The 17,864-nt window shown below is 49.4% G+C and overlaps 1 protein-coding gene across 4 annotated transcripts; it reads left to right on the top strand.

Moving 5' to 3' along the window:
* Window positions 1-2,846: 2,846 nt before the first annotated feature.
* Window positions 2,847-15,831, top strand: LOC144949831 (uncharacterized). Of its 4 annotated transcripts, none has more exons than XM_078879781.1 (7): window positions 2,847-5,052; window positions 5,189-5,289; window positions 6,997-7,057; window positions 7,411-7,587; window positions 8,969-9,106; window positions 12,328-12,462; window positions 14,221-15,831. In XM_078879781.1, the coding sequence occupies exons 3-7, from the start codon at window positions 6,997-6,999 to the stop codon at window positions 15,807-15,809; spliced, it is 2,100 nt and encodes a 699-aa protein (XP_078735907.1). In that variant the 5' UTR covers window positions 2,847-5,052; window positions 5,189-5,289; the 3' UTR covers window positions 15,810-15,831. The 4 variants fall into 4 exon arrangements, with proteins under 4 accessions (XP_078735907.1, XP_078735905.1, XP_078735908.1 ...); XM_078879779.1 differs by having other exon boundaries at window positions 6,997-7,102; XM_078879782.1 differs by lacking the exon at window positions 5,189-5,289.
* Window positions 15,832-17,864: the final 2,033 nt, after the last annotated feature.

Raw genomic sequence — 17,864 nt, 5'->3', positions numbered from 1 at the left:
CGACTACCACTCCTCGTCTCAGGTTGATGGGAAGGAGAGCCCAAAGTAGCCTGGAGCTTACAGCTTCCAACACCTCACTGCCACTCCGTTGCTTGGTAGTTTCCTGCCCCGAGAAGAGGACTGTCCACTCCTCATAGTGGCAGGAGCCAGAGCCAGTCTACTGGACCTCGTGAGTACCCCAGAGATCCAGGCGGTACCGGTCCAGCTCCCAAGAGAGGAGTGGCAGCCTCTCCTCAGCAGTAAGTGTTCGAATATTCCACGTGGCTACTCGCAATGGCTTTGTACTGTTTCTGGAGGAGCCCCGAGGGTAAGGATTCAGTCTCCTGACTCCGCCAAATGGGGTTTGGCCAGGAGACGTCATGGACGCCTGTCCCCCCGGGACCTCTGGCACAAGCTTCGTTTGATATTTTTTCCGTGGTATCGATATAATTTATTTGAAGGTGGAGGGGTTACCAGCCCCTCACACCCATCCAGAGCCCCCACTTGGCCGCTGCGGTGGCTACAAACACCACGAGGGGAATTGTCAATCTAAATTGGCCCTCCCCCCACGTCCAGCACCACGAGGAGGTAAGGGGGTTGTTTTACACACTTACACACACGTGCGCACACGGGCACACACACACGGGCACGTGCGCACACAGGCACGTGCGCACACGGACACGTGCGCACACGGGCACGCACACACACACACAATACACAGATGTAATGACATCCCTGCTGGGGCGATACAAGGGGGAGCGGACCCAGAGCTTGGGGGCTCGCGTGTGGGGTCTTGGGTCCAGGCTGCGTCGCTGCTCGCCGACATCTCTCGCCGTCGTCCGGCCACGTGGAAGATCCCCTGCGTGGTTTCCATCTCCGTCATCGTCGTGCCGCCAGCCAGCGGCGTAGCCGAGCGAGGCCGATGGGACCACGCCGAGTGATGGGCTGTGTGTGGCCAGTAGAGCCGTTAATATTGAGTGTTGTACTCCGTATGAGGAAGAATAAGTGTTGGCCTGTTTTGTGCCCAGTGTGAGTAATAAAAGAAGTACCCTCTACACGACGTGTCGTGGAAGTCGCTCATTACATATGTAGTGGGTTCAAATGGGACGGAGACGATGTAATCGGAGGCACACTTATTTATTCAACTTCGTCAGTTACAGGCCATGTATATTACACTTGAAGGGGTAACGGCCCCTTCACCCGGACTTAACAGGGATATCCCCCTAGCGCTATCCCCAACTAATCTGGCCCCAGTTCCTCCACTAGGGTGCTAGGGGAGGCTAACTGATCCGGCCCTGGTTAAGCACGGATCACGTCACTTAACCATCAGACCGGCTCTTACAAGAGCGTCGGCTCTGAGGTTCTTAGCGCCGCGCCTCTGGCTTGCCCTGCTCGATTTTGACAAGTACGGCCAGCCAGGGGAGTTCCAGGGCCTATTCTGCAGGTCTTCAGTCTTCACTGGTCGAAGCTTACACACTGGACCCCGAGCCCTCCGGCTCCCCGCCTTTTATACCAATCGCCCCACGAGGGGTGGGGCTGTGGGGGATCCCAGCGCCACCCACAGCCCCCCAGGGTTAACCGATGCGGACGTTGATGTAGACACCCCTCTGTGTGTGGGTGCAGACCAGAGGTCGCAAACGGGTTTTGATTCCTTACCCGTACCCGGCCGCACCAGGGTCGCAAACGGGTACCCGTACCCGGCCGGGTACGGGTAGCCGGGTATCGGGTAGGGTACGGGTATCGGGTACCCGGTTGCGACCTCTGGTGCAGACACCCCTGTGTGTTTGTTTACCCTCCTGTAACACCCCTACACATAGACGGTATACATACACACATACACACTTACACGCACACACACGCACACACACACAGTCCACATATATAAAAAAGATAAAAGACAAAGATCCCCCGTATAGCCTTAACAGACTGTAGGGGCAAGTGCTGTTAGCGAGCACCTATAAAGGCCGGAACGGTACACGAGGGGGTGGGTGGCCAGCACCACGCCCGACCGTTTGTCTCCCAGTGGCGATGTTTACACACCACACCAGGTACTCATTTCAGGCTGAGTCGACCTATGGGGAGGCCCATAACCGGTTAAGATAATCGTCACTGGTGTTGGCCGTGAGCAGGAATCGAACCCGGTCGCTAGGTTCATAGCGCAGCGTAGCGCTAACCGCTACACTACAGCTCCCCCCTACACACATATATATATACACACATACACACGTACACGTACACATACACACGCGGTACACATACACGTACACACACATACACGTACACACACACATACACGTACACACATGCATACACATACACACGCGATACACATACACACATACATGTACACATACACGTACACACACACACGTACACACATAAATACACATACACACACGGTACACATACACACATACATATACACACACGCGGTACACATATACACACACACGTACACACATACACACGCGGTACACGTACACACACACACATGTACACGTACACACACTCTAACGTGTACAGAGAGAAAGACCGAGAGACACGGAAACAGCAGTCGTGGGGACACGGAGACAGAGAGAGATGGAGACAAAGACACAGACACAGAGAGAGACACAGACAGACACAGAAAGACAGAGAGAGAGACAAACAGACAGAGAGATACAGACAGACAGAGAGAGAGAGACACAGACAGAGAGACACAGACAGACAGAGAGAGACACAGACAGACAGACAGAGAGACACACAGACAGAGACACAGAGAGAGAGACACAGATAGACAGAAAACTCTCCGCATCCCCTCGTCGCCTGTGACCTCCCTTGTGCCGCATCTTGTTGCTCGCTGCGGGGTGAATGTGTTGAGTGGGGGGGGGTCACCACACAGCGGAGACAGAGAGACACGGAGAGACAGCGGCCGTGGGGACACGGAGACAAAGACACAGACAGAGAGACACGGAGACAAAGACAGAGGGACAGCGAGACACAGAGACCGTGGGGACACTGAGACAGAGAGACACAGAGACAGCGGCCGTGGGGACACGGAGACAAAGACACAGACAGAGAGACACGGAGACAAAGACAGAGGGACAGCGAGACACAGAGACCGTGGGGACACTGAGACAGAGAGACACAGAGACAGCGGCCGTGGGGACACGGAGACAAAGACACAGACAGAGAGACACGGAGACAAAGACAGAGGGACAGCGAGACACAGAGACCGTGGGGACACTGAGACAGAGAGACACAGAGACAGCGGCCGTGGGGACACGGAGACAAAGACAGAGACAGAGAGAGACCGAGAGAGACAGAACGACTGAGAGAGACAGAAAGAGAGAATCACGCTGAGACGCAGACAGAAACAGAGGCAGGTAGAAATAGACAGAGACAAATACAGAGACAGAGCCGAGATACACAGAGAGATACGAAGAGAGAGAGAGAGACACACAGCCACAGAGATACGGAGACACAGAGACAAATATACATTGAGAGACACAGACACAGGGAGATATACACAGATTCACACAGATAAAGATACAGAGATAGTCAGAGACGGACAGAGACTTGAGAGATTTAGATAGACGCGGAGGAAGACAGAGACCCAGAGACATCGAGACACGGAGACAAACATTTATAAATGGAGAGATAGGGGCACGGAGAGACAGCGATAAATATCCACAGACAGACAGACCCAGAGACAGATACACAGAGAGAGACATACACAGACAGACCCAGAGACAGATACACAGACAGAGACATACACAGACAGACACAGAGACAGATATACACAGACCCAGAGACAGATACACAGACAGAGACATACACAGACAGACCCAGAGACAGATACACAGAGAGATATACACAGACAGACAGAGACAGATACACAGATATAGATATACACAGACATACCCAGAGATAGATACACAGAGAGAGACATAGACAGACCCAGAGACAGATACACAGAGAGAGATATACACAGACAGACACAGAGACAGATACACAGAGAGATATACCCAGAGACAGATACACAGAGAGAGACATACACAGACAGACCCAGAGATAGATACACAGAGAGAGATATACACAGACATAGCAAGGGGCTTAGACGTAACTCGGATCAAAGAGACACAGAGATACAAAGGCCGAAACAAAGAGACAGGGGGAGATAGACAGAAGACGAAGCTACAGATACACAGACAAGACGTAAAGTGCTAAGAAAGACAGAGACACACAGAGACACAGAGGCAAAGATACAGGGGAGATAGACAGACGAAGCTGCAGAGACACACATAGACAAAGATTAACACAGAGAGAGACGTACAGTGCTAAAAAACACAGATACCGACATAGATACAGAGACAGACATCGAGACAAAGACACAGAAACAAGGATAGATACATTCCGTGATAGACAGAGACACACGTGGACATAGAGAGAGAGAGACAGAGAGACAAGAGACAGACACAGAGACAAAGATACAAAAACAGGGATAGAGAGACACGTGGCCATAGAGAGATACACGTGCAGATACAGAGACAGATAGAGACAAAGACAGAAACAAGGATAGATACATTCCGTGATAGACAGAGACACACTTGGACATAGAGAGAGAGACATAGAAACAAGAGACAGACACAGAGACAAAGATACAAAAACAGGGATAGAGAGACACGTGGCCATAGAAAGATACACGTGGAGATAGAGAGACAGACAGAGAGACAGACACAGAGACAAAGATACAAAAACAAAGATAGAGATACCCGTGGCCATAGAGAGACAGAGAGACATAGAGACAGACAGAGATACAAAGATACAGAAACAAGGATAGAGAGAGACACACGTGGCCATAGAGAGACAGGCAGAGAGACAGACAAGAGACAAAGATACAACAACAGGGATAGAGACACGTGGCCATAGACAGACAGAGAGACATAGAGACAGACAGAGAGACAAAGATACAGAGACAAAGATACAGAAACAAGGATAGAGAGAGAGACACACGTGGCCACAGAGAGACGGACAGAGAGGCAGCTAGCTACACTGAATATCGACAGAGATACGGCAAAGACAACAAGTGAGGTAACCAATGGACATCCAGGACTCTGTTGGCTATTGTCACCGTAGCCTGTTGTCGTCATTGACAGCTGTAATCGATACTTGTGCCGATCTTGTTTGTGTGTGCTGTTACGTTGGACTTTTTTCGCACCGTACGTAGGCAACCCGTGGCCAATCGGAGGTGCCGGGGGAAGGACAACAAACTAAACACCACAACAACAACAACAAGAAGCAGTTCTACGGATATTAGTTTTCAGCTTGGTATAGTGGTGTAGTGTATAGGAGTGTCGTGTACCGTTGTGTAGTGTGTATAGTAGTGTATAGCGTAGTGTAGACTAGTGTATAGTGTAGTGTGTAGCTTAGTGTAGAGTAGTGTATAGTAGTATAAAGTGTGATGTGTAGCTTAGTGTCGAGTAGTGTATAGTAGTGTAGTGTGTAGTTTAGTGTATAGTGTAGTGTGTAGCTTAGTGTAGAGTAGTGTAGCGTGTAGCTTAGTGTATTGTAGTGAATAGTGTAGTGTGTAGCTTAGTGTATAGTAGTGTATAGTGTAGTGTGTAGCTTAGTGTATATTAGTGTAGTGTATAGTAGTGTATAGTAGTGTAGCGTGTAGCTTAGTGTATAGTAGTGTAGTGTGTAGCTTAGTGTATATTAGTGTAGTGTATAGTAGTGTATAGTAGTGTAGCGTGTAGCTTAGTGTATTGTAGTGAATAGTGTAGTGTGTAGCGTAGTGTATAGTAGTGTATAGTAGTGTAAAGTGTGATGTGTAGCTTAGTGTCGAGTAGTGTATAGTAGTGTAGTGTGTAGCTTAGTGTATAGTAGTGTAGTGTGTAGCTTAGTGTATATTAGTGTATAGTGTAGTGTGTAGCTTAGTGTATATTAGTGTAGTGTATAGTAATGTAGCGTGTAGCTTAGTGTATTGTAGTGAATAGTGTAGTGTGTAGCTTAGTGTAGAGTAGTGTATAGTAATGTAGTGTGTAGCGTGTAGCTTAGTGTATCGTAGTGTATCGTGTAGTGTGTATTGTATATTGTGTAGTATGCAGTGTATAGCGTAGTGTGTATAGTGTAGTCTATAGTGTATTGTAGTGCAGTGTATGTACGTTGAACTTCTTTCTCACCGTACGTAGCCAACCGCGCTTATGGGAAGTTTGGGGGAAGGACAGCAAACTAAACACAACAGAAGAAGCAGTTATACAGAAATTAGTTTTCAATTAAGGATAGTGGCGCAGTGTATAGTCGTGTATCGTAGTGTATAGTATAGTGTATAGTCTAGATATTGTAGTGTATAGTGTAGTGTATGTACGTTCAACTTCTTTCGTACCGTACGTAGCCAACCATGCTAATCGGAGTATAAATATTCTGCGCTACGAACCCGGCGATCCGGATTCGATTCCCGCTCACGGCCAACACCGGTGACGACTATCTGGACCGGTCCTGGCCCTCCCCTAGTTCGACTCAGCCTAAAATGAGTACGTGGTGCGGTTTACGGAGTAAATATCGCCACTGGGGGAGACAAAGGTGGCCGGGCTTGGTACTGGGCACCCACCCCCTCGTGTGCTGTGCCGGCCTTCATAGGCACTTGCCCCAATAGTCTGTTAAGGCTCTATGGGGGATCTTTGTCTTTGAGGAGCAGTAGTGCAGCGCTGTGCTACGAACCCTGCGACCCGAGTTCGTTTCCGGCTCAGGGCCAACACCGGTGATGAATATCTGAACAGGCCATGGTCCACCCCTAGGTCAACTCAGCCTCAAATGAGTACCTGGTGTGGTGTGCGCATTAAACATCGTCACTCAGGGAGTCAAAGGTGGCCGGGCATCGTGCTGGCCACCCACCCCCTCGTGAGCCACAGTGCCGACCTTCATCGGCGCTGCTGCTCGCTACGGGACAGCCACTTGTCCTAACAGGGTGGGTCTTTTGTTGTCTTTGTACACAAATTTACGTGGATGTCGAAAACATCATTTTTTTATCTACAGATGGATTCACGAATCACGTTTCCGACCATCAAACAAGAGCGCGAAGAACATCCGAGTCCTGGTGAGTGCGCCGACTCGACGGCGAAACGTAAAGAGGCCGATGCGGGTGAGACCCCCTAAAACGTCGCCGATTATCACAATATCGCCACATCAGCGCCACGGCACCGAACGGCACGCTGGCTCAGGGAGATGTTGACTCTCTCGCTTGGTGTACAGGACGTCGTGGGTTCGATCCTCACCCTGACGCCTGCTGCTGTGTATTTGGAGTCTGCGTCTCTCTCTCTGTCTCCCCCGTGGTCGCGTGGATTTTTCTCCGTTTAGAATCGAAGTCATGCGTTTATCGTATTTGGCTGATATAAAATGTCCACGTAAGTTACTTCGCTGAGCTCTCTGCTACATCTTCTTAAATCGCAGCTGCAGATGGCAACGTTCCCGAGGTTGATGAAGCCGCTGGGCGACCGGGGAAGGAGGCGGGAGAAGCCCGCGGCTGCGTGACCGCGACGAAGAAGAAGCTGGTCAAGGTGGAGGTGTGGTCGGAAGACGTTCAGAAATTCATCGTCGTCAAGTTGCTGGAGGAGGACATTGGTCAAGGCGAGTTCCCGCCCCTTTGAGAGGCAAATTTACGTCTATATATTTAAAAAAAATTGGCTTGTTTTACCATGGATCATATATCCTATTGGGAGTCATGTAATGAGGTTAAGGTATTATATTATTTTGTACTCCATTCAGCAGCATTCTATTCAACTAACGTGTCCATAGAATACCGTTGCACCCATAGAATAACACTGCCCATGGATTAACATTGCAATAAGTTCACGGGCTAAATGCCAATGTTGAAGGTCGGTCTGCTAGCCACGGCAAGAGGGCTGCAGGAGAGAGAGAGTCGTGTGTAGTTTTTGCCGTTCTCCGTTGAAGGAACGCAGACTACAGTGGGTCTACTATTTGGTCCAGAGGCTAACGTCGTCCGTAGAATAACACTGGACCCATAGAACAACACTGCCCATAGGTTAACATTGCATGTAAACTGTTATATCCTTGCCCATGGCAGCAGTGCGGTTCGGGAGCTACAGGTGCCCACGTCCGAGGTCTGCTCCTTGCCACGATGAGAGGGCTTCAGTTTTTCGAAGGAGCGCAGGCCACAGGTGGTGTTCACCGTATGGGTCCGTAGCTTTTGGGTTGCATGGCCACAATCGCACTACTCTACCGCGGTCCATCTTTTCAACAAACAACAACGACAGAAAAGTGTCCTCGTGGAAATGAATGGCAGGGCAGCCACACGGGAAGGACACTCAGACCACCATGCGAGCTACGGTCGTTGACCAGAGGTCGTAAACGGGTTTTGATTCCTTACCCGTACTCGTACCTGGCCGCACCAGGGTCGCAAACGGGTACCCATACCCTACCCGATACCCGGCCGGGTACGGGTAGCCGGGTATCGGGTAGGGTACGGGTATCGGGTACCCGATTGCGACCTCTGGGATGAAGCCATGTTGCAGGCGCGGGTGGGTTGATTCTAGGAACTTGAATTGTGAGAAGAGACAAGACGTTGGGAAATGAGTGACAAACGGTTACTCACCAGTGACGCACGGCCTTCTCACTCATTGGTTGGGGTGAGTCACATGCGGCTACCCGTACCCGGCCGCACCAGGGTCGCACACGGCTACCCGTACCCGGCCGGGTACGAGTAGCCGGGTATCGGGTAGGGTACGGGTATCGGGTACCCGATTGCGACCTCTGTCGTTGACCTCGCAGCGGCGGCGGCGGCTTTTGGCTCGACCGTTGAACAGAGACGGTGATCACCTTCCGATATGAGGAAGCCACTGGGAGCTATGCACTTCCCTCGCACCTCCGATCAGCTCGGTTGGCTACGTCCCTTTATTGTGACTAATATTGGGTCGCGAGAGGCCCACCGCGCATTAAACTCCCCCATGCGTGAATGCCAACGGGGGCCGCGTTTTGAAACATTTTGCAGTTCTGGACCGAAGCACTGCTCCAGTTGATGGAGGCAGCAGCGAGAGGCCCGAGGAGACGGGGAACTCCCGTGGACGCGTGGACGCCCCAGACCAGAACTTTATCGAGGTGGAGTTGTCGGAGGACGACGTCGGTGAAGGTGAGAGGGGCCCCCCGCCACCTCTGATCGCGTCGCGGAGTAAACCCAGCGTTGTCTTGGGTTTTTTTTATTTACCGACCCAGTGTTCCAAGCTGTGCTGCTGTCATGCGCGAATAGAACTCATCTAATAAGTATGGTTTTTCCAATGTGTCGTAGAACTGTGAGTCAGCGGGTCCCGGTGTGAGTCTGTGGGTCTCTGTGTGAGTCTATGGGGCTCTGTGTGAGTCTTTGGGGCTCTGTGTGACTCTATGGGGTTGTGTGTGAGTCTATAGATCTCTGTGTGAGTCTCTATGTGAGACTTTGGGTCTTTGTGTGAGTCTACGGGTCTGTGGGTGATTCTATGGGTCTCTGTGTGAGTCTATGTGCCTTTGTGAGTCTATGGGCCTCTTTGTGAGTCTTTAAGCCTCTGTGAGTCTATGGGCCTCTGTGAATCTGTGAGCTTCTTTGTGAGTCTACGGGCCTCTGTGTGATGAGTCTATGGGTCTCTATGTTAGTCTATTAGTCTACGTGAGTCTATGGTTCTCTGTGTGCGTCTGCGGGTCTCTATGTGAGTCTATGGGTCTATGTGTGAGTCTGGGTCTCTGTGTGAGTCGATGGGTTTCTGTGTGAGTCTATGGGTTTCTCTCTGTGTGAGTCTATGGGTTTCTGTGTGAATCTGTGGGCTTCTTTATGAGTCTATGGGCCTCTGTGTGATCAGTCCCTGCCTGCTTGGCCTTCACCACATATATAACCTCTTGTTGTAACAGCTCTCTCACTGTGTTCTTCCTGGTTCAGCAGTTCCACTGTTGGATTATTTTTTCTGCCTGAGGACGACCACTTGTGTTGCAATCGAAACGTCGTGATATATTTTTTTTATGTTTTTACCTGCGTGACTTTACCGAAAGAACAAAAGAGTAGAGATCCAACTAATATTTTAGAACGTAAGACTACTGCAATCATTGCAAATTCATTAATCCCCAAGACTGAGCAATACCAAATTAAGCCAAGGGCCTCAAAACCACCTAGACTGTATGGGCTACCAAAGATTCATAAAATCGGCATCCCATTACGACTCATAGTAAGTACAATTGGCTCTGCCACGTATAAATGAGCAAAATATGTAACTAAACAAATAGAGCCCTACATCGGTAGGACATCTTCATTCATAAGAAATTCAGAACATCTTATGAATGTGATTAAAGATATTAAACTTAACCCTCATGACATTCTGGTGAGTTCTGATGTGATTTCTCTATTCACTAAGGTTCCAGTTAATGAGTCGCTTAAATTACTTGATACACTAGTAAGGAATACAGGTTTACCAAAAGATATTCCAAAACTAGCTGACCATTGTTTAAATAACACTTTTTATGGAGAGGTGATTTATTTAAACTAAAGGAAGGAGCAGCAATGGGCTCTCCTTTATCTCCTGGTATAGCAAATCTGTACATGGAAAACTTTGAAACAAGAGCACTTGCCTCAAGTACATTTTAAACAATCTTTTTGGTTTGGATATGTTGATGATACTTTGGTTGTCTGGTCCATGGTAAAGATACACTTAATGCATTTCTAAATCATCTCAATGCACAAAACCCGGCCATCCAGTTCACCATGGAAACAGAGGTGAATAACACACTCCCTTTATTAGATATTTTGCTTGGACATGGCCTAAATGGCAAAATAACACGCAGCGTTTACCAAAAGGGAACGCACACTGATGCCTATCTGAATGCAGATTCATATCATCATCCAGCTCAGAAATCCTCTCGTATCAAGACGCTCATACATCGGGCTAAAACAGTGTCAGATGGTGAAAGTCTAGGGAGAGAGATTAAACATGTTAAAGAAGCACTACGACAGAATGGCTACAATAATGCTCAAATTAACAGCACTGAATGCCAAATCACGATTGCAAAGCAACACTGCTGAAAGCGATCAGATTATTAAAACAATTAAAATACCATATATCTCAGGAGTAACTGACAAATTAGCCCATGTTTTGCAAAAGCAAAACATTAAAGTATGATTTGGTACAGTACACAAAATTAAAAAAACTAGTATCTTGTACTAAAGACGAATTACATAAATTATCAACAGAAGGTGTATACCGGATTAATTGCTCATGTGACAGATACTATATTGGACAGACGGGACGTAACATCAGCGTAAGACTAAAATAACACCAAAGAAATGATCTCAAACACAACTGTCGGCAGTGGCAGAACATGCTTGCCAACAAGGCCACTCAATTGATTTTGATAACGTTGAAGTGTTGTGTAAAACTAATTATTACTGGCCAAGACTAATTAGAGAATCCATTGAAATTGAGAAAAATACAAATAATTTTAATTGCTCTGACAGCTACAGGCTTAGTGCGACCTGTAAGCGTATTATTAAGTAATACATATTACAATTCCTTATAGGGGAAACACATTCTAATTGACTTATTACTAACGTAGTATATCATTACAATAACCCCCCCCCCCTTCGCAACCTCTGATTTCTGCACCTGATTGGGTATAGTAATTGGTTTCAGTTATTAAATAATACACATTACAACTAATGAGTTATCTACAACTGATTACTAATCATAACAATTCACTGATTATTAACCTATTATATAATTACAATACCCCCCCTCTCCGCCAGAGGTCGCAAACGGGTTTTGATTCCTTATCCTTACCCGTACCCGGCCACACCAGGGTCGCAAACGGGTACCCGTACCCGTACCCGGCCGGGTACGGGTACGGTACGGGTATCGGGTACCTGATTGCGACCTCTGGGATGAAGCCATGTTGCAGGCGCGGGTGGGTTGATTCTAGGAACTTGAATTGTGAGAAGAGACAAGATGAGTGACAAACAGTTACTCACCAGTAACTCACGGCCTACCCGTACCCGTACCTGGCCGCACCAGGGTCGCAAATGGATAGCCGGGTATCGGTTAGGGTACGGGTATTGGATACCCGGTTGCGACCTCTGCTCTCCGCCTCTGATCTCTGCACATGATTGGGTTAAATGATGATGTCACCCTGCTGCTCTATTTAAGACCGGGAGCAGTGGGAGGGTCTCCATTAGTCGTGGTGCGACTGTGGTCATCCATGACAGACGGTACACACTGCTCCCGCTGACGCGCTCGACTGAGCTTGACCACCATCTGAGCGTGAAATCGTAGTTGCTGCTCTGCCATCGACGTCGGCAGCCATACGAGAGAAGGGCAATGGGGTGCGTTTTGTGAGTGACAGCTCCGGATCCGAATGCCGTTCGAGTCGAAGAAGCCACCGAGAAGCCGGAGGAGGTGAAGGATTCCCGTGGGTACGCGAACACTCCGGACCAGAACTTCATCGAGGTGGAGTTGTCCGAGGAGGACACGGGCGAAGGTGAGAGAGAGTGAGCGTGTGTGTTCGACCCCCCCCCGCCCCTGTAGCGGTTAGCACTCGGAACCTGGCAACTCGAGTTCAATTCCCGCTCACGGCCAACACCGGTGACAATTATCCGAACTGGTCATGGGCCCTCCCCTAGGTCGACTCAGCCTCAACCGAGTACCCGGTGTGGTGTGTAGTAAACATCACCATTACAGAGTTAGACTGATGGCCTTAATCTAAGTTGCCTTGTGGTTGTTGTTGGTTGTTTGACTTGCATCCCACTGGTTTTGCACACAGCGTTGGTGTACGGTGTTTTTCTGTTTGCACTCAGTTACATATTCACTTGAAGATGTTTTTTGTTCATGTTTTTGTTTTTTGTTTGTTGCGGTTGCACCCGATTCAAGAGCGGAATGGCTCATAGGGCTATACCTAATAAATGAACTTGAACTTGAACTGGGGAGACAAAGGCGGCCGGGTGTGATGCTGGCCACCCACCCCCTCGTGTGCTGTGCCGGCCTTCATAGGTGCTGCTCGCTAACAGCACCCCTACAGTCTGTTCAGGCTATACAGGGGATCCAAAAGAGTTTTTTTGGGATTAGATCGAGTGATGGATATCCATTGTAATTTATGTGTATACATTAACCCCCCCCCCCCCCCCACTGGTTTTTGCACCTGATTGGTTCACAAGTGACAACATCACATTCATCTCTCTATACAAGAACGAAACAGGAGTAGGATTTCTCCACAAATCTGGCTCTCGCCTGATGATGCTGGTTGTTGTAAATACCGGAGAAATGTCACGGTATTCAAATCGTAAATGTCGAAGTGGGTTTACTCCAACACACAACCGGTTAGTGCTGTACTAGTAACAAATTGGCCACGTTTTGTTTACGTGACAAACCTTACTAATTGGATGTGCCGGGTGGTGGCGGGTTGAACGACACACATTTATATTTACGCGATCTAACCCAAAAAATAACCTCTTATGGATAATGTTGGTCGCGAAAGCCCTACTACATGTTAAACTATACGGAGGGTCTTTGTCTGTTCCCCCCTAACCTTTCTTTGATCGCATCGGACGTAGCAAATGCAACGTTTAAAATATTTATATATAAAAAATATATAACACAATAGCTTAGGTTGCTCAACTAAAACTAAACTAGTGATAGCTCAACGAAGTGGACTTATCATCATCATTGTGTGGGCATTTTATATCAGCAGCCAAGCACTCTAAACGCGTGTTTCTACAGACCCATAGAGATCCACAGAAATCCACATATACTCATCGAGACTCGTGCTAAAACGAAACTATTGTATTGACCAGGTAAGGCCGACTGAGCTATGTAGTTCCTTTTCAGGAGTGACCTGGTCATCACAAATGATAGCTCAACGCAGTGGCTTATCATCATGTGGAAGGTTATAGCAGCAACCAAATCTATATCTGGGTGTCTGTCTGTCTGTGTGTATCTTTCATCATGTTTCTATAAATATCTCGATCTCTTGGTATTACCGAATGTTTCTCTGTCTCTCTGTATCGAGTTGTCTGTGTTTATCTCGCTTTGTCTTTCTGTTACTGAGTCTGTATTATCTTTATACGTTGAATCGGAAATCGTTCTGTAAGTTTACCGTGACCAAAAGAAAAATATGCCAACGTTAAAACGTCACTGTTGTCTTTGGTGTGGCGACTCGTCATTTTATCTCTTGCCCCCCCTACCCCCTTTGCCACCAAGTCTAACCGAACTGTCGCAATTTGCGTTTCGTGAAAACCTGCAGCCGACGACGACGACGACGACGATGATTGCGGCGGCGACGTCGGCGGCGATGACGGCGGCGATGACGGCGGCGACGACGGCGGCGACAACGGCGGCGATGACGACGGCGACGACGCTGTGAAAGAATCGGAACCGCCGTGCGACGAGTGCGGGAAGGGTGGAGCCTTCGAAGTGATAAAGACGGACGAAGCGCAACGCAGCGGCAAGACGTGGGGAACCTGCAAGCGGTGCGGGAAGGTGGCGGAAGGCGCCCCGGCGTGCGCGGTGGCGGTCGCCGCCGACGAGAGGAAGCTCGCGTGCAAGGAGTGCGGCAAGGAGTTTACGACGCGTCGCGACTTAAACACGAACTCCATCTCGCATACGGGGGAGTACGCGCACGCGTGCGAGGAGTGCGAGAAGGGGCTCTCGAAGACTCCTGTGGAGGCGGCGGCGGTAGCGCCGCCGCCGACGAAGAAGAAGCGCTGCCGGGCGCGCGCCGGCGAGAGGCCGCACACGTGCGCCGAGTGCGGCAAGAGCTTCTCGCGGCTGTCCAACCTGGAGCTGCACTCGAGGACTCACGCGGCCAGGAAGTCGCACGAGTGCGCCGAGTGCGGCAAGACGTTCACGCGCCGCTTCAGCCTGCAGATACACGCGAGGACGCACACGGGCGAGAGGCCGCACGTGTGTGTCGAGTGCGGCAAGGGGTTCGCGGCAAGGGCCGACTTGAACAAGCACGGCAAGACGCACGCCGTTCGGAAGACGCATGCGTGCACGGAGTGCGGGAAGACATTCACGAAGCTCTCCAATTTGGAGGCCCACTCCAGGGTGCACAGTCGGGAGAACCTGCACACGTGCCTGGAGTGCGGAAAGAGCTTCTCGAAGCGCTCCACCCTGAACACGCACTCGAGGACGCACACGGGAGAGAGGCCGCACGTGTGCAAGGAGTGCGGCAAGGCGTTCTCGCAGCGCTCCAACCTGGACACTCACTCCCGTACGCACACAGGCGAGAAGCCGCACGTGTGCATGGAGTGCGGGAAACGGTTCACGCGCCACTCCAGCTTGGAGATACATTCCCGGACGCACACGGGTGAGAGGCCGCACGTGTGCCTGCAGTGCGGGAAGGGGTTTACGGCCCAGGCCGACTTGAACAAGCACTGCAAGACGCACACGGGCGAAAAGCCGCACGTGTGCGAGGAGTGCGGCAAGAGGTTTTCCAAGCGCTCCAATTTAGAGGCCCATTACAGAACCCACACGGGCGAGAAGCCGCACATCTGCAAGGAGTGCGGGGAGAGGTTTTCGAAGCGCTCCACCTTGGAGAAACACTTGAGGACACACACGGGCGAGAGGCCGTACATGTGCGAGGAGTGCGGCAAGAGGTTCACGCAGCGCTACAATTTAGAGATGCACTCCAGAACGCACACGGGCGAGAAGCCGCACGTGTGCGAGGAGTGCGGCAAGGGGTTCTCGCAGCGCTCCACCCTGGACAAGCACTCCATCACGCACACGGGCGAGAGGCCGTACATGTGCAAGGACTGCGGGAAGAGGTTCACCACGCGGACTTATTTAAACAAGCATTTTAGGACACACTCCCACGAGAAGGTGCACATCTGAAAGGGGGTTCGTGTGGGTAGGGGGGGGGAAGCTTTCGACTTGAGTTCCAGAATTACGCACTGGTGAGAGGACGACACGCGTGCATGGATATTTTTTAGGAAAGATAGACGCTGGGAAGTTGAAAACCTCGAACTGAAAAAGGTGTTATTTCGGATAAAAATTGTGCTTTTTAATTAATTTATTTCCTGACTACAGACAGAGCAGAGGTGTGAATGTATATATTCTATAGGTAGTAACAATCTATTAACAGTAACAATCTATTAACAGCAATGACCAGTGATTTTTTTTAAATGTGTGGGTTCTACGCATGTATCTGTAAGTGTTGAACTGATTTTTTTAATGTATCTGAATTTTCTGATTAATGTCCGCTGTTTACCGAGTCTCCCAGAGTCCGGCGATCTTGTTCGAGACTCCGGAAGCCAAGCAAAGCTCAGCCTGGATAGTACTCGGACTCCTCTGCTTATGAACATTCGACTTATGAACTTTAGGAGATGTGAACAAACATGTCCGTATGTCCAGTTGCAGTTGTTCGGACTCAGATTCGTAAGTTCAACTGCCGCGCAATAAATGGTGGTGGTGTCACCTACGCCTGCAGAATATGAAGAACCAGTCGCATCTACATCTACAGGAGATTGTGCAACTTTTAAAGCCATTCCACGTGTTTAGTGTACACGCCATACGACATATTTGGAATCGACGGGAGTAAAGTTTGACTTTCGAACAAATCGACTTACGAACAGACCTCTGGAACCTAACTCGTTCATAAGTAGAGGAGTCCCTGTACTTGGATGGGTAACCACCCTTCCCACAACGGGTTGCCATACAACATAGTTGTCATTGGGCTGTAGCGGGCTATACCGTCACGTGAACAGTAGGGGCAGTGCAGAAGAAAATATATACATTGTTGTACTGCACTTCTATGTTCGCCCCCCCCCCCACATATATCCTCCCTGCTATTACCGACGCACAGCCGGACTGGCGCGGTTGAACCGTGGCAGAATGAATGCAATCGCAACCCGTCCAGGCGACATAGACTGGACTCGATTGAATTAAATCCCATGTAGAACGGACAGATAATAATCGTCCACGCTTGACTGTATCTTTTTCTGTTGGCGAACCAGCTAAGGTTTATGGCACTTCTTCGATGATGCGCATGGGAAGGGAAAGTTTCGCAAAACACATGATCCTTATAGCGGTACCCTGGGGTACCAAATAATACAAAATGGCCGAGGCAATTAAATATTTTATTTCTGGGACACTTTTGTTCAGGGGTGTACTTAACTCCGCGACTGGGGTACCAATCCGAAATCAGTGCTACTCCGCGATGTTGAAATGCCAAACATCATAAGAAATCCGTTATTGAAAATTTTTACTTTGATTAGTGCATCGTGTACAGCTCATCGAGATGAGTCGATTGCCGCATCGCCGACCATCAACAGACTAAAAATTACTGCATCATGGACATTATGCGAGAGCCGGGGTACTATGGTACCCCGGGATACCGCCATAAGGTTCACATGTTGCGTTTTCGGTGATCCACCAACCCTCGCTGCCTCTACGGTGGTCACCGCCGCATGGTCCCGAGTCTCAGTTCTGTTCCGTACTTTTGCTCGTTTTATCGACCCGTAAAAAAACGGGTTGCCGTTCTTGCAGTCGTACCGCGTGGAACCACCGCGTCACTCCATTATGTTTAGACGCGCGATTCAACATTTTTTTAGTAATTTTCTGTAAAAAAAAAAGACGGGACAACGTGCCTCCCCTTTTGCTTATGAAGTCTGGGCTTGATCTCCAAACGTTCTTGGCAATGTCCGTTTGCCCATTTCAAAAGCTGGTGCTTTAAAACGTGAACGTCTTTATATTGTTATTGTTTATGATTGATATTCGTTCTCGGAAATCGCGGTCGCGAACGGTTTTTGAAGTTGGAAATCGAAATTTACGGGCAGACCCCACCTAGCTGCGTTGTTGTTCCTGGTGAGGTGAGAGCAGCGTTCATGGGGATGCGTTCCCGACGGCGCTGTGACCAACCTCGAGCGCTTCGTTGGCGTGTTGGTAACA

Source organism: Lampetra fluviatilis, chromosome 55 (genome assembly GCF_964198595.1).
Source record: "Lampetra fluviatilis chromosome 55, kcLamFluv1.1, whole genome shotgun sequence".
Taxonomy (NCBI): Eukaryota; Metazoa; Chordata; class Hyperoartia; order Petromyzontiformes; family Petromyzontidae; genus Lampetra; species Lampetra fluviatilis.
The sequence above is the reverse complement of the archived record's forward strand: the minus strand, read 5'-3'. Positions and strand labels throughout refer to the sequence as shown.